Source organism: Centroberyx affinis, unplaced genomic scaffold (assembly GCF_046629955.1).
Source record: "Centroberyx affinis isolate AG114_WGS23_722 - 3 ecotype Tasmania unplaced genomic scaffold, CSIRO-AGI_Caff_v1 ptg000376l_1, whole genome shotgun sequence".
In the NCBI taxonomy this organism is placed as follows: domain Eukaryota; kingdom Metazoa; phylum Chordata; class Actinopteri; order Beryciformes; family Berycidae; genus Centroberyx; species Centroberyx affinis.
In genome coordinates, this window is record NW_027279045.1 from 18017 (window position 1) to 38598 (window position 20582).

The 20582-nt window shown below is 41.6% G+C and overlaps 1 protein-coding gene across 2 annotated transcripts in view; it reads left to right on the forward strand.

Annotated features, from left to right (window-relative positions):
• Nucleotides 1–3322: 3322 nt before the first annotated feature.
• cwf19l2 (CWF19 like cell cycle control factor 2) overlaps nucleotides 3323–20582 on the forward strand; it is a 33106-nt gene continuing 15846 nt past the window's right edge. The window contains exons 1-10 of one of the 2 annotated variants that reach the window (XM_071515887.1): nucleotides 3323–3415; nucleotides 6194–6304; nucleotides 6494–6622; nucleotides 8453–8575; nucleotides 10570–10689; nucleotides 11019–11112; nucleotides 14725–14840; nucleotides 16221–16887; nucleotides 17271–17517; nucleotides 19747–19864. In XM_071515887.1, the coding sequence (XP_071371988.1) occupies nucleotides 3407–3415; nucleotides 6194–6304; nucleotides 6494–6622; nucleotides 8453–8575; nucleotides 10570–10689; nucleotides 11019–11112; nucleotides 14725–14840; nucleotides 16221–16887; nucleotides 17271–17517; nucleotides 19747–19864 (1734 nt within the window). In that variant the 5' untranslated portion in view covers nucleotides 3323–3406. Of the gene's footprint in view, nucleotides 3416–4941; nucleotides 5035–6193; nucleotides 6305–6493; nucleotides 6623–8452; nucleotides 8576–10569; nucleotides 10690–11018; nucleotides 11113–14724; nucleotides 14841–16220; nucleotides 16888–17270; nucleotides 17518–19746; nucleotides 19865–20582 lie in introns of those variants that run through there. The other variant, XM_071515886.1, reaches the window with a different exon arrangement.

The following is a 20582-nucleotide window of genomic DNA, read 5'->3' on the forward strand; positions in this document are numbered from 1 at the left end:
GTGCCCTTCAAATAAATGAAGATTTTACTAAGTGCGAGGCATTGTTGTGCTCTTCTTCTTACTCGGTTGCTTGTCCATGATAGGTCAGTCAGTATGCTTAGAGTAAGGGTTAAAAGAAGACCCTGATTAAATGCTATTTGCAAATAATTGTTAGCATTTGTTTAAACTAGCCTATTTGGTGTACTGCGTTGGATGAGCCCTAGAAAGTTTAGACAATTACAGGAAATATTTCAAAGTCAATTCAGTTGACTTCTGACACAACTTACCCAACACTGTCTTAACTCTCCTGTTGCAGTAAATCCACCAATCTGGTACCCAAGCAGTTAAAAACAATTGCTATTTGCTGATGGAAAGTATTATTAGTGTATTTGAAAAGAAAGCCCAGCAAGATAATGACTTATTTTAGCAACAAGGGGCAGGAAGGAATCTAGAGATAATGTTTAGGGGGAAAATGAACAGCATAGGCAATAAGCACAGTCTGGAAACCAGGCTTTTTGGGTCTCTTTAAGATTCTCCAGAGTGCCGCCGTGTAGTTCAGCAGCATTAATCTTTGTGTCACTGCTTTGCTTCTCCCCTCTTCCATCCTCCTTATCCTGCCCTCAGTGTCTGCTCAAAATTCACTGAGCAGTGTCTAACCAGGCTGTAGGCCATGGGTGCCCAACCTTTTCCACTCAAAGGGCACAGATGTAACGTGGGTGGTGGGCTGTGGGGAATGTGCAGCAAGGGGAATTGTAGATGGTTATATGTTTTCCCTTTGTGTTAAAAATGTGTTAGACAAAGAGAGATTGCATTGTTCCTTTAATGAGGGGGAAGCCATTCTTTGTAATCTGTCTGATAGCACCCCATGGTGGTGGACCATGGGTCAAAACATTTGGACATTGGTTAATAATTAAAATATACTAAATATCTTGCCTGAAAATAGACCCAATATAGAGCATCTAACCCTAACCACTTTGTGGCTTTACTGAAGGCAAAGTTACTTGCTGTGGGCTTGTGTCCACAAGGTCAGAATACAAAGAAATCCTCTGGCCTGTGGCTGTTTTTTCTCCTGTTTTTATGTTTTGCAGTCAACTCGCTGGTGTTTTCTGCTGTTGTTCAGATAAAGTCATTGTAGAAGTCACCTTTACACACTTGATGCACTCTTAGCAGCACTGTTGCTTCTCACCTGAGTGATATTGTTTGGAAAATGTTGTAGTACAAACACAAGAGGATGTTTAATCAGAGGCTACCGCACTCAACTGTAAAAGTGGCTTATCCTTCCCCATATTATATCCCATGTTATACATTTTAAGTAGCTGAACAAGGAGCACTTCATTTATCATATTATGTGTCCACTCGTGAAGTGTCTCTCAATAAAAATCAAGGGAACCTCAAGTAGTAACAGTAGGCTGAGTTGAAACCACATTTAAATATGTTGTAGCCTGGGTTGGCTCTGAGCTGGTTGTTATGGTTACATGTGAACGGTTCTATCTGATGGCTTCGAACATATTGAAGTTGAACACCAGTAAGACAGAAAAGTGAACCAGTCTTGCAACGCAGTGTAGCCTACAAAACTACAGACTGTGAGCTTCGAATCATAAGTAGTATTATTTGTATTATACAGTGGTGGAAGAAGTACTCTGATCCTTTACTTAAGTAAAAGTACCAATACAGCAATGTAAAAATACTCCATTACAAGTAAAAGTCCTGCATGAAAAATCCTACTTAAGTAAAAGTACATAAGTATTAGCAGCAAAATGTAGTTAAAGTATTAAAGTCAAAGTAGTGGTTTGGTCCCGCATCAGTGTGTAAGCAGCATGTTACTGTTGTAGCTGCTGGAGGTGGAGCTAGTTTGAACTACAGTTAGCTAGTTTAGTCCAGTGGTTCCCAACCTAGGGGTCAGGCCCCTCCAAAGGGTCACCAGATCAATCTGAGGGGTCGTGAGATGATTAATGGGAGAGGAAAGAAGAAAAAACAAAGTTCTGATACACAAATCTGTTTTCAGTTTTTGGACTTTTTCTCTAATCTTTGATTTTTGCTGAAATATTGGATCATTTGAACATTTATTGAAATGAAACCATGTGAGGTTTAGAGGGAAAAATCACTATTTGGTGGAGCTGTTAACAACTCACAGACATCTGAAATGTGACCCCGACTACACACTGCTTTTTGTAAGACGTCAAAAGCCAAAAAGGTTGGAAACCACTGGTTTCATCTTTAACAATGTGTTGTATTTTAAAAGCTTGTTATATTATCCATTGTGTCAAATCTGCATCTAAAAAGTAACTAAAGCTGTCAAATAAATGTAGTGGCGTAGAAAGTACAATATTTCCCTCTGAAATGTAGTGGAGTGGAAGTATAAAGTAGCATCAAATGGAAATACTCAAGTAAAGTACAAGTATCTCAAAATTGTACTGAAGTACAGTACTTGAGTAAATGTACTTAGTTACTTTCCACCACTGGTATTATAGTAGTATTTTACTTTTCTTTAATCAAAATTGAGTTTTCCACATAATTCTCAGTCTTTCAGTCATTTTACTTTATAGCAAAGTAATATTGTATCAATGTAGAATCAGTGTTATTGCATCATTTTACATTGATGCAACATCAGCTTTTCACCCTGAAAGAATGTTGATCCAGCATTGACACTGACAATCAATGTTACTTCAGTTCAAATTCAATCATTGATTAAACATCAAATGTATCACATGTAACCAATATCAAACTAAACCTGCTTTATGTGCCGCAGTATGCTGTGTTGACTTGCCAGTAAAACACCATGTCAGTCTCAGCTAACAAGTCACTCAAGTAAAGGAAATAAAACCTCTTTCAACGGACATCCATTTAAATATAATCTCATTAATTCAATTATAGGCTATAATACGTATAATACAATGTATAAACAATGAAAAATAGAAAATGTTTTTTTTTCTAGAAAGAAGGCTTAATTTTAGTTTCAATGTTGATTGATGTTAAATCAATGATTTAATTTCAATTGAAATAGCATTGATTTTTGTGTCGGTTTTCGTGGATCAACATTATTGTAGGGTGCAAAATTGATTTCAACATTGTTAGTTTGCCATCTGGCCTCAAAGCATTGAAGTATGGTGAGGGAAGTAATCCAGATGGGATCACTACAATTTTACTCTGACATGGACCGCATTGGCCCGGGCACGGGAGTCTTAGCAGTGAAGATTGCACCTTATCCCTCATACACAGACAGACACCCACACACACACACACACACACACACACACACACACACACACACACACACACACACACACACACACACACACACACACACACTCTCTACAGCCTATTAAGAAGATACGTTTTACCAGACGGTTGTAAAGACAGAATGAATCCTAGGATAATGGGCTATTGATAGCGGCAGAGTGCAGCCCGGTTATTTGGTGTGGCCCTTATGTGGCAGGTAGGTAATTGGCCGGCGGCTCCCGGTAAATTACCCCTGTGGTTCCTCAATCCACCGGGACCCGCGGAGACAAACGGACCGTAATGTGAGCGACAGGACCGAGGCGGGGGTCTGACGGTTGTTTGGTGATTTTATCGGCGGTGGCTTATTGATTGTTGTGAAGCACACTGCTGTGTGTGTGTGTGTGTGTGTGTGTGTGTGTGTGTGAGAGAGAGAGAGAGAGAGAGAGATAATATGTATGCACAAGAGTATGCGTGAGGGAAAGAGACTGTGTTTGTGTGTGCGCGCGCGTGCCTGCTGGTGCTGTTGTGCGCGTGTTATTGTTGTTGTTGAGTCTGGCAGCAGATAGCCACTTGACATTTGGAGAGATAATTAAAGATTTCAAGATGTGTTTCCCCCAGGCGAAGCCCATTGATCTGGCTGGCTGCTAGTGAATTTAAAACCGTCAGCTCGCAGGAGCCAAGAGAGCTTTTTATTGAAATAGGCTAACTGTAATATTTATCAGTGGTTTCCCTGGTGGATTGTGCCTCTAATAATGACCTGAAACCCGTGTAATTATGAGTGTTGCATTTGACTTGAAATAAAACAAACAAAATAAAAAATCCCACTAGAGACAGATGCAGTAATGAACTGTGTGAATTTCTCCTGTAAATTCAGTTAAAAGTTTCCACAGCATGGCAGGGACACATTTAGCACAAGATCGAAAGCACAAGGCTGCTTTCCCCTCATTCATTTAAAGACCATTAGTAGCCTGATCCAGTGTCAAACCACGTTTGTCCTAAACTGGACAACAAGCTGTGCTGTTTATTCTCTTGACATGCTAAAGACTAGACACAAAATGATTTACAGGCCTGTTGCCTGTGGGTCCCCACACAGTCTACCAATATAATGTAGTCTAATGCACTGGTAGTAACTGATTAATGGACATATACCAAGCAAAAATAGGGTATTGACATCACAGAATAATAGCCTACAGAGTAATACAATATAGAATACCCAACACCAAAGTCCTTCACCATGTGCCTTGTATAATGGCAACCAGCAACTTCCATTTCCTGCCTCTCTTGCTTCTCACACATTGTTAGGTCTCTGCATAGGCTACTGTGCATGGATTCCACCTGTATTGATACATTGATTGATTGGTAGCCTATACTTGGTGTCCGCAAAATTTAGCATTTACACCAAGTCTCTTCACGCTGAAAATGTGGTATTGGTCCATCCTTGTGGATTTGCAGGCTACTAACGTTACTGTTTGTATATTGCACCTGTATGGAGTGGATATAGCCAAGTGAAAATATTATTTACACCTTTCACATTATTATCATGGGAGTGACCAGAGGGATGTATAATGTGTAACATTTTAGTTTAGTTTATTGGTTCAATTCTTTAATTTGAACGAGATTTGGCCAACCTCTTCATCTGTAATCTGTGTAGCGCAGCCTTTTGCACTACAATCACCAAGAGTCGTTGCTTGCTTGACGTAAACGCTTTACGACGTTTAACGAAAACATATTTACGGCAGTGTCATGGCTGCGTACGGAGGCAGTTTTGAAAGTACCAGCAGCATTGAAGACAGAAAGGAATATAAGCGGAAAGCACGCCAAGATGTGATAGAAAAGGTATGAGCTGTGCATGTTGTTTACAGCGACTCTATATGTGAAGTATGGTTCATCACGTCGGTCTCAGTTACGGTTTAAATCAATCCCGCTCAACCCAAACAAACGCTAACAAGCTAAGTAAGCTAACAGTGCAACAACTAAGCTAACCGAATATCCAGCTTGATTCAGATTGTTTACGAAAGCTTGACGTTACGTTAGCTGCAGATGCGCATCACTACGTAGTAGTGTAGTTTTTGCGGAGCCGTCATTAGGTAAACGGTGTATTTCAGGGCTGTGAATGGGCAGACTCTCTGTGGAAAATGTTTGTGTGTTCCTGTATGTGGACGGGTTGGTGGGATCCTGTTAGTCAGACTGCAGGCAGGAAATTGCAGAACAAACACTGCTGGAGGCGATAAGAGCCTTGAATCTGTTTTTTCAGAGGTTTTATTTAATGGCCACATCTACAGTCACGTCCAAGTGTGTGCCCAGTGTCCAATTATAAGATTAGCTCAGCCTCTTTGTTGTCATCACATAGGCACATGCCGCCTTAATTGTGCGTTATCTCTTTGCTGAGCATCTGTGTTTACACTGTTGCCACATGCCCCCCCCCTCCTATTCTGGAGATGAGCAATACAGAGGAGAGATACAAAGCGCTGAGGAGGAAAGTGTGTAAACACAATTTCTGTCCAGCTCACCTGTGGTTATTGCATTGGTTATATTGGTCATTAGCAAAGGTATACATGGGTCCAGTTTGTTCTGCTGAGTTTGAAGAGGAATTGACATATGAAGAACTCATAAACTTAACCAAAATAAACATTATATAGGCTAAACATTACTGCTATTGCATAAGACAGCAGATAGTAACCGTGAGACTGAAAAACTCTTTGGAAGTTAGGAGCCATAAAATCATGATTCTAATCTGCAATATCAGGCCGGTGTGCGGCCTGTATTGCTCCATTCACAAGTGTCTGCTTTTGTGGACTTGCTGTGGAATGTTTGTCTTTTATATCAACATGAGCCTCATATGATAAGTGTATCATATCAATCCTGAACAAAGGCACACTTACCCATTAAAAATCATTCTCTGAGCCATTTTACTTTTTCCATCTATTCCAATTGTCCCCTTCTCTCTCCTTCCCTTCCTCACTCTTCCTTATTCCTCTCCCATCCTCTTGCCCAGGCCAAGCAGCAGTATGAGAAAGAAGAGAAGAGGAAGGAGCTGAAGAGGCAGAGAGGAGAAGACACCTGGATGCTCCCTGATGTCAACCAGCGGCTGCAGCAGTTAGAAGAGGTAAGAGCCAAAGCTGTTTCACACATGCATGCGCATATCACAAAAAAACATGGTTGATGTGCCATCCTGGAGATGCATATTCCTGGATAAACTGACATAGATGAGGACTGGCTCTTGGAATTTACTGCATCTTAACAACAAGCTATAACCCCAGGTGTGAAACTTGTTTAAATCTGAATTCCCCCACAGGAGGTCTCTGTCACGGGCAAGAAGAAGAAAGAGAAGAAGTCTAAAAAGAGTAAGAAGGAGAAGAAGAAGAAGGCCAAGAAGGAGAAGAAGAAAGCAGCGGCAGGAGACGTCTCCAATGACAGCTCAGAGGTGGGAACATAAGCCATGTTGCACAGTATGTCCAATGCAAGCAGGGTCTGAAATTAACACCTGCTAAGTGACAAATGCTGATAAATCAATAAGGATCATCTGCCACACTGGCTGGTAACTTTTTGAGATGATAATGTTTTAATGCCTCAGTTCAGTTATATAGTACTTGCCCTTTACCTGTCCTCAAACTTTGAAACTGCACTTCAAAATGCTTTCTTGTAATTTGAATTCTGCTGCACTTGTTGATAAATTACAAACTTGATCCATTGTATAAGTGAATGAAAATGTTTTAAATTAAGACACAGTACCTGATTTTATACACAGAATGGCATTGAAATCAGGTAGGGCGACATATTTCTACGAAAAAATAATATTTATTATTTTGGCCGGTAAAATTGTTTGTGGCAGATAAATTATTTTAGTTTACCAGACCTTGGCAGGTGAGGCAAAAATTAAATTTCAGACACTTCATACAAGGAGATATAATGAATGTGTAATGAGCAAATGCTGGTCCATGAAATGTAGGAACCAGGTTGATGATGAGAAGAATGGAAGCAGGCCCAAACGCACTGAAAGCGTCTGACGCGCGCGTTTTGAAGTACACCTATTGTTTTAAATGGCCGAACGCGCACCAAAAGCGTTATGAGGCGCGTCCAAACTGCCTTGACGCCTCTACTCCGACCTTGTTTCGATTTTGGAGCGTCAAATGAGGAGTTTTTTCTGCAGCCGCAGTACCTGTTTGGAGAGTACTCCGGGACAGTAGGTGGTGTAGTCCGCCGGTAAAACCAAAGAAGAAGAAGTGATATGTAGCGGGGAGCTGACATCAGCGCTTGATCAAACTAGACGGCCACCAAAAAAAAAAAAAAAAAAAACTAACATTAGCCAGCCGACTTGAGGAGCAGCCAAAGCAGGACGAGGAGAAGCTCATCATTGAAGTCCAAAAACGACCTGTGATATATGACTGCAAACTACTGACTGTTTACTGTTACTATGGCAACAGGTGACAGCTACCGTTAGCTTAGCTTAAAACTTTATGAACAGTACAATTGTAATTCTGCAATGCTAAACGAAAACAACTACCACTGCCAACAGCTATACTGCTATAGATCTGAACTGCTGTGTTGTCACATGTCAGATAGCCTACTGAAAATAAGAAAAATAAAAGCTTAGAGCCTTGGTAGTTACGTTAGCATAACAGACCCACCCCATATCATCTGTCATGAACGTTTACTGACATCTACTGGTCATAAAACTTACTCGCTACATAAACCTAACAACAGCAATTAATTAACATAGTATAGAGTTATGATTAGCTGTGCTTTATGTGACTTTCACCCACCTGGAAGAAAAAATAAAAGATGAAATGAGATGGCTGGTCCCCAGTGGCTTTACCGTATTCTGCTGCCAACCAACTGAGGAAAGCAGCAGCACGCACCCAACAGTTGCCCTCCTGCCTTATGTAACGTAACGTTAAAGGCTACTCAAATAGAAATGTATAGAAAATGAACGGGGAGTATCTGTAAAGCATACAAACTTGTGCCTGCCTACATATAAATAGCGACCTTTTACCAAAATACTGCTGGTTCTGTGGTGTTGGCATTTCAAATCTGATGCCTGCAGTGCGCCATAGGAGCATCAATTGACGCGCGTCAAATGAGGCGCGTCAATTATCGCTTTCAGTGCGTTTGGGCCTTAGACCTCTTTCCTCCTTCCTTCATCTTTTCTTCCATTGCTCCTTTTTGACATCAGCGCTCATTCTCCTTTTCTCCTTCTTCATCTCTATTTTTCTCTATCTCTCGCTCTCTTTCTCATCCTCTCTCTGTCTTTCAGGACTCAGAGGGGGAGTGGGTTGAGGCCCAGCCAGAGGTGGAGACAAAAGCTGCTAAAGCCTGGCAGATTCCTGTTGAGGCCAAGCCTGCAGAGAGCAACTCTAGCCCGGCCCAAAATGCCCAGGTACCTCCCTCTACCCAGTCCCACAGATACATCGTATTTGAATCGTTTCCAGTGGCGAGTCAAGTTCAGTATTGCTCTCCTGCCAAGCTGCATGTAATCACTTATAAAATAATGATTACATCTTTTTTAATATTTTCTGTTCTATTTTCATCACAAATTTTCCTATTCCCACATCAGCAGCTTATGTGGACACAAATATTGTTATATATTTGAATCAAAGATAACACGATTGATAACAAATTAACGTTTGTGTGTGTGAGACGTGCAGACTGTGCACTTGCTACCACTGTGCGCTCAGTGGGAAAGCGGCTAATCAATAGACTCTGGCCTTAATGGGGCCTATTTAGTTTGCTGACTGTCTCCGATTGTTTATCAATCACCAGGCTCACAGAGGCTTACATGCATACAAAATACACACACACACACACACACACTAGAGACCATTAAAGTGTTGCTTTCCAGTTGAGCAGCCAATTTCATTGATCAGCAATTATTTGATGAAGATCCATATCCTGTTAAGAATTTACTGGCAATTGATTGAAGGAACAGCGAAAATTCACCCTGAAACAAAGAATTCACATTATTACAAAGATCATGGGCAGTTCATTCTTTATAGTTTATGTTCATTTGTGTACATGAATAATCATGAATCAGCTAGTGTCATGTCCATTCACAATGAAGGGGCATGTGCCCCGTTTGATGTTTGTTATCAGACTTAAAAATCAGATATCAAATAACCAACTTATTTTTCTAATTTTATCATAGTTCATACCTCAGTAAACCATCCTCGACCTTTCCCCATGTTGCTGGTTCCTTCCATGAGGAAGATCGCACAACCATAGTAAGACAGACAAGATTACCTTGTAGGGAAAAGCGTTGTATTCTGACCCACAGTACACATTGATGCCAACTAGTAACAGGATTTACAAACACATCTCAACTGTAGCAGAGCATCTTTGGTAGCTTGAGATAATTTGTCTAACAAGGCTGTTGCTAGACATGTTTGTATCAGCCTCTTGTGGGAAATGTGTTATATTAAAAGGACAATAAGTAATCTATGCGACTAATGAATTGCAACAACATTGACAGGTTTTTGGCACAGCTTGCGGTGGCCTGTGGTTGGCACAAATAAGTCACATTTTCACAACAGAGATGACTAAGCTCGCTAATTAGGCCTAGTGAAGAGGTAATGTATCACGACGCAAAATGCTGTAATGTTAATACCGCTTCATCATTTGCTTCTTTGGCTTGAGAACAAAATGTGGTGCCAGTCGCTCACTCGTAGCACCGTCCTCCATCGTTTAGATGTTGAGAATGCGAGTACATGGGGGAAGGAGATTGGAAGAGTCTTGAAATTCCAGTGGGCAGCGAGGTTTCATTCCAAAACAGTACGGGCTGGAAAGTGAGTGTTGAAAGGCAGAAATCTCAGCACCTAGTGAAGTAATTGTTGAGTCATTGGTATTAATCAACAACCCTATCAACCCCCCACGGATATATTGCTCATTTGGAGCTATGGGACAATAAAAATTGTACTTATTGTACCTTTTTAAAGGCTGAAAGTCTTAGACTACGGTTACACTTGAATTTTACTGTCATTGGTATCAGATCTTCAAAACCAGACATGTATGTATGGATAGGCTAGTTATTGAAAGGACTACAAAATGATTGATCTTTCTTGGAGAAATTGTTAGATGTTATATGTATGGGTTTTTGGCCAGGAATGGGTTTTCTTAAGTGTATAGAAAAGAAAATCACATCTCTAACCATTATCCCAGGTTTGACTCCAGAGTGTTTTGATTCAAATTTGTAATAGATGTAATAGTTGATTTTTTTCTTTGTGTATACACACTCTTTGTGCGTTTGTGTGCGTTTGTGTGCGTGTGTTCATGTCATGAAGTGTTCATTGACCTTCCCTCGATCTATACATTCTTCTTTCTCTTTGTCTGTCTTGTCTGTCACCCATCCACCCCTCCCTTGCTCTCTCCATCCTGTAGAGAGATGAGTGGATGACCTTTGACTTCTTGACGATGAGAACCACGTCCACAGCAGACAGGAGGGCTGAGAAAGAACGGCAGAAAGAGGAGGAGAGAGCCAAGGCTCAGGCCATTGAACAGGTGTGTGTGTGTGTGAGTGGGAGAGAGGGAGGGAGAAAAAGAGTGATTGTGTGTGTACATGTACTGTACACTTTATGAAAAGGTTGTGAAAGTCAATTTCCTCATTTTACCAACTCCATGGTTACCAAGGCAACAGAGGGCATCCCACTGAGAAGTGTTGGACAGAGAAACAGACAAAACCCGTGTGTGTGTGTGCGTGCATGCTCATGGGTGTCTGCAGGGTTTCTTTTTTTCTCTGTCTTTATAATACGTGCCCCTGTTGTGCTGTTGTGGATATACAGAAATGATTCAAATGTGTGTGTGTCTGTGTTTGTTTGTGGTTCCCTCAGGCTGGTCTGCACAAGCTCGAGCTGAACCCATACTGGAAGGATGGAGGGAGCGGTCTGCCCCCAGAGGAGAAGGCTGGTACTGCAGCAAAGAGAGGTGATAACAGACCCCAGTAGAACAGACATTTCCATTCAGATAAACCCCACTGAATGCTGATTCTACAGGCACAGTGTAGACGGCTTCAGTACAGTGTTTGAGGATATTCTCATGGAAATTAGCATTGATTTGATGGAGGAGACCCAGAAGGCAGAGAAGTGACCATAGAGGCAGCCGGGTGCCGTGATGAGGACGGTGACCGTTATTCAATCGGTAATCATCCACCCTGCTGAAGTGTCCTTGTGCAAGACACTGGTTCCCTATCAGCTCCTGGTTTGCTGTTCTATATCTGAACCCGACTTCTGACTTTCCTCTGGAGGGGAACAAGCAAAAAGAAAAAGAATTTCCCTACAGGAATCTATAAAATATCACAACGCAGCAAAGGCATCACTTCACAGAGCATTCAAGTGGCAGTTGTGTTGAACATTATAACTTTAAGCACTATGCGCTCATGAAACAAGGCTCATTTACATAGCAAAATTATAAATAGTCTTTGGCAGCCGTCCACGCTAGCCGTCCAGCTATCTAAAATATGAACCATAAACATTATGTTTTGGTGTCAGCCCCTCAGAATCAGAGCCAATGTACCTATCATGCAGGGAAAAATCCATCGTAGAAGCCATTAATTTATGTACACCTTAATTTGAATGTGTTGTATCAGGTGTAAGGTGAGATTGTGTTTTGAAGCTCATTTGGTCCTTTGCCTCATCTGCACTATTTGCCTCTTTGTGGGTGTTTATGTTGTGCAAACTAAACTACAGAGAAGGAGTTTTGCTTCTATTACTTGTCAGTAAGCCAGCAAGCTGATAACCCATAACTCAGATGATCCCCGAAGCCACGGGAGTCTCCAAAACAGTTGGATAAGGGAAGAAATTCTGTGCAAATGTTAATGTTATCGCAAGTGGAATTCATATACACATAACCAACTCTGCTTTTTTTCCGTTGCTTCAAAATGTTGCCCTAACTTTCAGACTTGGTTTCTAAACTTGTTATGTAACTGTTGCCTCACCATTCCCCTCCGGATAAGAAAATCGTCGTTTCAGATAGGTCAGCCGGCTCCTCCACATTCCCACACTTTACGTACACCCTCCCCCATTCTCTTACAGCGCTTTGCACTCTGTCTCTCCCACTCTCTCCCTCCTTTTCACCTCATCCCTTCTTTTCAGTCCTCCTTCAGTCCTTTCCTCTGTCTGTCCCCTCTCCTCTCCCAGGTGTTGGTACATGATAGACTTCTCGAATTAATTAATTTAATATTATATCCGCAGACTGGAATAGGTGATTGAAATGTTGCAAATGAAGTAAGGGAGATTAAACATGTGCATCTGTAATGTACTGGAATATTGTGTAATGTGCAATATAAATCACATAATAAATGTGATAGTTTGCTCATATACAGGAATATTGACATATAATATATGTATGTGTGTCTTGGTTTGCTACTGTCTTTTTAATTCATCCAGATGAGGCTTCTCAAACATCTGGCTTGTGCTCTAAAACAACAAACACCCTTCCTGCCATGTGAAATACTGGGACACTGACACTAATCACCCCACTTTAGCTTCTCATCATTCTTCCCTCTTTTTCTCCCTCTCTCTCTGTCTCTCTTCCTCCTTCTCTGTCTCATTCCCTCCATTTGCCTGTCAAGGATTTATATATGTATGAGTGTGTGTGTATGTGTCTCACATTGTGAACTCTTGGCCGTCTCCCTCACAGGCGCCCGCCCCAAGCAGACAGCACGGCTTATTGGTTTACACCAATAAATCTATTCTCTTTTTTTTTTTTTTTTTTAACATAGACAAGCGTAATCCCTCTTTCCTTTGGTGTTCCACTACCTCTGAGGCGCCACTGGGGTAGACCTCCAGTGACCTCATCTCCACGTTCACGTTTCTGAACTTCACTGAAAACACATCACATCAAAAAGAGATGTGTGGTTATCTCTACCAGTCATACCACTGCTCAAAATTAGATTCAGGTGTGTTGCAGGAGAACTAAGGTGGGGATGCACAGCTTTGTCTGTTTCAAATGGCAGTAGTTAGTTGAAGAGTTTAATTCCAAAATGAGATATCCACCATTTGAGAAAAATTACACCTCATTCCAAATGATTGTGGACATGAAAGTAAAGCACATTATAGATTACTGTTAAAGTCATGAGTCATCTTAAGACCTTTGCTTACATTTTGTTTTTAATGATAGATGCATCTGTGTTTTTGAAATATTAAGTTAGAAACAAGAAATAGTTAGATGTCAAATAAAGTAGGCAGAAGGCTGAACATAGAGGACTGACAGAAGAGAGAGAGGACAGATAGAGCAAGAGACAGATTCTGAGTCAGGGATTTTATGAGAGAGAGAGAGAGAGAGAGACGGACAGAGAGACAAACAGAAAGACAGACAGACAGAGGCAGAGAGAGAGGGACTAAGCTCTTTTAAGCTGACAAGCAAATGCAGGTGTGTGTGTGTGTGTGTCTCTTATCTCCACATAGTAAGTACACTTCCCTCTGGAGTTGGTGTGGCCTGTCCCTAGTAAGCCTCGTTTTAACAGCATGGCAGAATAAGCTGACAGAAGCACATCAGTCACACACACACACACACTTGCTTTTCCCGTTCAAACTGTGTGCAAGAAGGGAATGTAGTTTTCCTTATCTTGGGTTTGAATTATGGGGTCAGGGGAAGTACGTAGAGTGGTGTGTGTGTGTGTGTGTGAGTATGTATTTGTGCGTTTGAAACATTGGCTGCACTTTGATCTTGTGCCTCTCATCCCAACTGCTTTACATCTTCACTAATGGGCGAACTCGCTTCCCATTCTGTAGAAGGGATTTAGGGTGAAAAGCTTAAGAATGGAGTGCAGCGAACGGTTCACACTGACTCAGTAGTGACCTTGACCACCCAGACTGACCTGTGGTTTTGGCCAGTATCTCTGGCATGTCCCATTTCTCTGGGAAGTTGTTGTGAAAAAACATTGATTTCCCACAGATTAAAAACTCCTGAGTGTCTTCAACCTTTTCTCACCCGCCTTTTCCTTACCTCTATTTTGCCTCCCTTCTTCTCCTGTTTCTGTCTCCTGCTCTCTTTTCCTACATCTGCTTGATGTGTTTTTCAGGATTTTTTTTATTTTCAGGTTCTCAGGAAAAACAACATTAATTCCTGTCCTCCAACTTTCTCACCTCTTCTTTCTTTTATTTTTTTGTGACACCCCTGTTCCTTTCCTGCTCTAATCTAAAATGTGAATTTTCAAATGATGCCAAGAACCTACAGTATGTTCTGAATTTCAGGTTGCTACATCCCTCCCTGTCTCCCATTACCTTCCTCTCTTCATCTCTTTTTTTAATCCGGGGCGGGCACTTCATGGCACTTCATGCCTGTTAGTATTACTGACTATTGACTGGAGAGACAGACAAATATGTAAATACAAACATGGCTTGCAATGGACATCAGAGACAGACTCACAAAAATACAAAATGGAGGTTTAGACTTGGTTTCTTTGACAATCTAAAAATCTGTGGATGGGAATTTTTTGGATGGGAATGAACAAATATGCACTTCTCCGTGTGTATTAATTCAAATTCACACATTTCCACTCTCTTCCTCCCTCCCTCCCTCCCTCCCTCCCCCCAGGGGCAGTGGTAGATGACGGTGGTCTGAGCTGGCTGAGGAAGAGCTTCCAGAGGATGAAGGAGCAGGCAGAGAGGGAGCAGCGCAGCCTCAACGATGTGGTGGCCCAGAGATATGGAGTGAGATCTGATGACACACCAGCAGCACTCACACATGACACATGCACACATGCTATATATACAGGCATACACCGATACACACACAAGCCAGCGCACACGTTCGAATATTGAGTAAATTTCAGTGTATTGTAAATGGAAAGATTAATTCATACTCATTCTGACTTACTTACATGTCTAGGCAAATGCAATCGCCGATCAAGGATTTACACACACTGACAGATACATACACCATATATATTTATAGACTGTATTTGTAAATACACGCATACTCTTTGACTTGCTGACATCTCAGATACTCTCATAAATCTGTAGTTTACACACATACACACTCACTGTGGGAGGAATGTGTGTTTAGATACTTTGTTTTATTCTTCATCTATCTGTCCTTGCTGTCTGTCATCACAACCACACACATATGCACATATAGTACCCAGTGTCCTTTGTTAAGTCCCTTGCTGTGGTGTCAGCATTTGTGTCTCCAGTAGACAGCAGAGAAGCTGTCACTGTCAGAACTGTGTGTGTGTGTGTGTGTGTGTATTTTTCCCTCTATCAGTACCAACTCTCACACAGCTCTGCACCTCATTTGTGTGTATGTGTGTGTGTGCGCGCATGCATGTTTCTTCTGATAAAACAGAGACAGCTCTCAAACTGTCTTTGCACCACATCACTCATGATGTGTGTTTTTGAATAAGTGCATGCGTATTTCTGTGTGTGTGTGTGAATTTCTTAAGCATTTATGTCTTTTAGCAACAACATCTGAGAACATCTTTGGCAATCTCAACAGAATTGAATAGACATGGTTGATTTTTGTTCTGTTTTTGACAGATCATTTTGTCACTGATAGATCTGGTTGATTTGTGTCATCATGTCAGCTTGTTAGTTAGCTAGCTAACCATAGTATGTGGTCAGCTAAATAACTCTCTCTTGTTGTCAACAGATTTGACTTGGCACAATTATATGACTAGTAGCTAGTAGCTAACAAAACCAAAAAAAACAACTGTTTGTTTAGTTTAACTGAGCTGACTGTTGTTAAGCTACAACATGCTGCAGTAGAGACTGGGACCAGAAGGCTAAAGACAAAACAGTTTACTGTGTCACAGTAACCTACTGTCACTTTGGAAGCACATCTCATCTACTTTATTCCACCATTAACTTTTACGTATCACATTAATGTAATGAACCTGCACCCACACCACCACCATGTTGTTCAGATATCTGTTTTTTTCTAGCCTGGTTGTGATACATTTATTTGCGCACAGCTAATTCTCCAATGGGCCTCTATGATGGCACCAGATGTGGTTGCTAGGAGATTTGTGACGCAACTGCAAAGCCTCTTTAGTGTTAATGTTTGTTAATATGTCATGTATTTCTCCTTTGTAGTCCATGGAGCAATTTCAGAAGCGACTGGCAGATGCTGAGAAAGCTGCATATGGAGAGAGGAGAGGAGGAGAAGGGGCCGGCATGGCAGGAGCGGGGTGGAGGAAAGGAGAGGAGGCCAGGGAGCGATGGAGGAGAAAAGAGGGAGACGGGGAAGAGAGAGAGAGGTGGAGAAGAAATGAGAAGGAAAGAGACTCTTCACCCAGAGACAGAGAGAGACACCGTATTGGAAGAGAGGAGGAGAGGGAGAAGGAAAAGAGAGGCCAAGATGGAGACAGGTATAGGGAAAGGGACAGAGAGAGAGAGAGGGATAGAGATAGAGACGGAACGAGGGATAGAGATGGTGAAAGAGACAGAAACAGGGATAGAGACAGAGAGAGAGACAGGGAAAGAGACAGAGGGAGAGATAGGGAAAGAGACAGGGATAGAGACAGAGAGAGAGACAGGGAGAGAGACAGGGATAGAGATGGAGAGAGAGACAGAGAGAGAGACAGGGATAGAGACAGAGAAAGAGACAGGCCCAGAGCTCCAGACAGGCCCCAGCGAGACGACTGTCAACCCTACAGTGAGAGCTCCTCCTCTGGACACAGTCGGAGCCAACCTTCCCTCTCTCTTGGATCACTGAAAAGCCGCTTCCTCAAGCCCACAGAGGATGAAGACAGCGATGGAGGTGGGTTGACGTCAAGTAGACGACCGAGTCAAGTTTTGCAGAAGTAAACAGCTTTGTGGGTCACATGGCAGTTCATGTGGGTTCTACTTTGTTTTTGCTCTATTTCCTTATGGTTGAAAAATAACAACAACAATGTTCTGTTCCCAATCCCATGCTGTTCCCATTCCGCTTACTTGAACAGTCAATTTTCACTGTAAATGAAATGCACAAAACTGATTTCAGCCATGAAACATGTACCAAATATTAAAGGATATATCCTGTTCTAATGTACTATATTGTGACACAAAACAATCCTTCTCTTAAATGTCTTGAGAATAGAATTTAAATTTCAAATAGTTCCTCTAAAGTCTGAATGAATTCCCTATTCACTCTTCCCTGTTCAGGCCGAGAGTGTCTCCCAGCTCCAGTTCCGGTTCGGCCATCCACGGGATTCCTGAAACCCAGCTCCGATGACGAGGACTCGGATCACAGGAATACCAGCGTTCCGGCCTGGAAGAAGAGCAGCGTTCCAGCTCAGGAATCCGAGGTGCGGGGAAAACCAGAGCAGAAGAAAGAGAAGGATGCTGGGAAAACTGCAACCATTCCTCAAGAAGGTCCGTGTGGTGACGAAGCTGCAGCGACGTCATCAAGGTCTGGGATTTTTAACCTTTTATTGTGTTGCCTTAAAAAGATCATTTTTTCCTGTACCGAGCTAACTATAAAAAATCACTGTATAGCAATAGTTATTCCCTTAGGAATAACCGTAGGCTATGCAACTCTGTGTGGGAACTTTTGTTTTTGTTGCATGCAGGAGAAAATTTGTCTCATTCCGGAAAAATGTCCAAAATAGGCATACTTAAGCAGAAACTGGAATACATCATTGATATGGTTGTGTATTTCACGGCTGTGTACTTGGGTTAGGGTTAGGGTTAAAATGCAAGAAAAAAAAAACAGTGTGGACACAAACAGAGGTCTGGTATGTGTTGCTGACATGCTGCTGACGTGCTGCTGGCACAACGCAACCGGTGTATACAGATATACACATTACAGCCTTTATCAGATATTTTCTCCCAGTAACCTGTTCCATAAAACTTGGCTATGACTCCAAATTATGTACTCGATTCCTTTCAAGGAATCTGCAAGATTTCTCAAAGTGCTTATCTGCTTTTAGTTTTAGTGTTCCCAACAAAACTCCCTAGGTATCTGAACTCTCAGCCTTCAACTCATTTATACTCCATACTGTTTCTGTCTGAGGAGCTATGTTTAGTACACCCACACTTGACCTTGTCCTTTGTCTGGAAGTTTTCGGTCCCTCCATCCAAAATTTCAAATGACTCCCCACAGGGCAATTCTCTCAGTCTTTCTTCTCTCCTCCTGACATAGTGCTGTTAAAGCAGAATTATTTTTTTGACTTCATCTATCAGTCAGTGGACAGTGGATTTTCAATCCTTACAAAGCACCATTGATCAGTTCTCAATCTCTCTCACTCACACAGTGCCACTAGCATACCTCATTTCACTACACCTCCCATTCCCCCTCTCCTTGCTTGTAATTGTCTTCGTCTTTGTATCTCTCTCTTTTTCTCCTTGTCATGTTAACCTTCTCCATCGTTACCTATGTAAGTCTGCTGCCTCAGAAATGCATGCATTTTCACTAGCAATGCTGTGTGCGGGAGTTTGAGATTTTGTTTCATAGGAAAGGGAAATTGGACAGTGAGAAGTGTAATAGCCTAGGACAGTCGTCGTCACCAACCTCCATTTTGACTCCCCACCCTCCCCAATGGTCTTTTAGGGGGAGAAACTGAATTTGAATCAAAGGAATATATCTTAAGCTTTTGCTGCACCCCACTACATAGCAGTGCAGTAGTCCAGATGTCAGAGCACTAATACTGGGTACAGCCTTCTTAGTTGTTCTGTGATTTGCGTCATTAGGCTAACTTGTTTAGGTAAACCAGCATCTAAAACCCCAGCAGCATGAAATGAGACTGCTGTCTCGTAGCTAAAGGAAATGAGGCTATGAGAAGTGTAATAGCCCGGAACAACGCTTCCCCGGCTGCAGTTCAGGTCCTCCCAGGCAGTGTTTCAGTGATCTCCTGGGGCACAAAGACACTCTGAGAGTTTGAGTCAAATGAATCATAACAGATAAACAGTGTGAGAACCCAGAACAAAATGGCCAAACGGTTACATTTAAGGTCGCCATTAAATGCTTTTTAGGTATTATTGGGGTGGAATAATTAAATCATTTTTATTACATCCTGCTAATGAAGGTGAGGTAAGGGAAAAGAGATGGACAGTCACTGGACAAGTGGTCACTGCAGGGCTAGGTGTATGTTGCATGTCTTGTACCATATTAAATACCCATACCCAGTCAAATTGTTTACACATTGTTTACACCCAAACTAATACCATGAAATGTACAGTTATACTGTATATAGAGCAATGAAAAGCTGGAACATAAATAAACTTAAGTATTATTTGATGTCAAGCTATTGTGGGAAAATTTGAGTTGGAATGTGGCTATAGTACAATGAAACAATGGAAGTAAATTAATACATTATTGTTGTATCATTATTATTACCTGTTGTAATTGTATGTGATATTTATGTGTGGACACCAGGAAGAATAGTGGCTTTTTGCACAGCAGCTAATGGAGATCCTATCCGATAAATCCAATGCGGTGTAAATGTGGTTGAGGAATAATCATGAACTAATTTGGCAGATACATTTGATTTTGAATGTTTTCCTGTTAAGAATGCAGGGGGGGAAGCATTTGTTTCTCGAACTTGACTTGACTCTCTCCCTTTCTGTCTCTTTGTTTCTCCCTTCCGTCACGTCTCTCCCCCCTTCCGTCTCCTACCACTTACTCTTACTTCATACCTAGGAGTGAGAGTGAGAGTGACAGTGAAGAAGAGGAGGAAGAGGAGGTTCCACTGCTGACAGATGAGGAGATGAACAGGCTGGGAGCCAAGCTGGTGAAGGCAGAGATCATGGGAAACACGGTGAGTTGGTCGTCACTGCTACCCCTTGGTGCCCCAATTTACTTTGCATCTTATAACTTGTAACCCTACCAAACCTCAATGAAACATGGCCAATCGCACACACACATACACACACAAACACACACACACACACAAGTCTTTTTGGTACAGTAGGTTTTTGAAATTACTGTCATGTTATATTTACTGATCTCTTGCATTTGAACACACTGGGAGAATTTTGGATGATTTGTCAGATACAAGCATGTCAAGCTTGTAAAAGAATCACAGATTCAATCCACAGTGCCCGAAGAGAAAGTCCAATTTAAAACAGAATTAATATGTTTTACCCCTATGATACAAGTATTTCTCAGCATGAACAGCTCTCTACGAACCAAAGAACCAAAACTATGAATGTTTTTAGTGCTTTTATTTTTAGCCTTTACATCCAAGTGAGCTTTAAGTTCTGATATTGCTCCCATTCACTTTCAGTAGAGCAGCATCTTTTTAACATCGTCAAAGGAGTCGTGATTCTCTCGTCTTCAACTGTGGGTGAGAATTGGTCACCCTTAAATTCTGTTTTAGGGTGGAATCTCTCTTCACCAGCCTCGGCTTTATCGGGAAGTCTCAGCGCACTTGCATCTACCTTTTTTTTTTTGCTTTGATCAAAAACACATCAAGGGGTTTATTCATTTTATAGTGTTCATTGATCTGTCCACTCCACTCCCCCTCTATCTGTCTT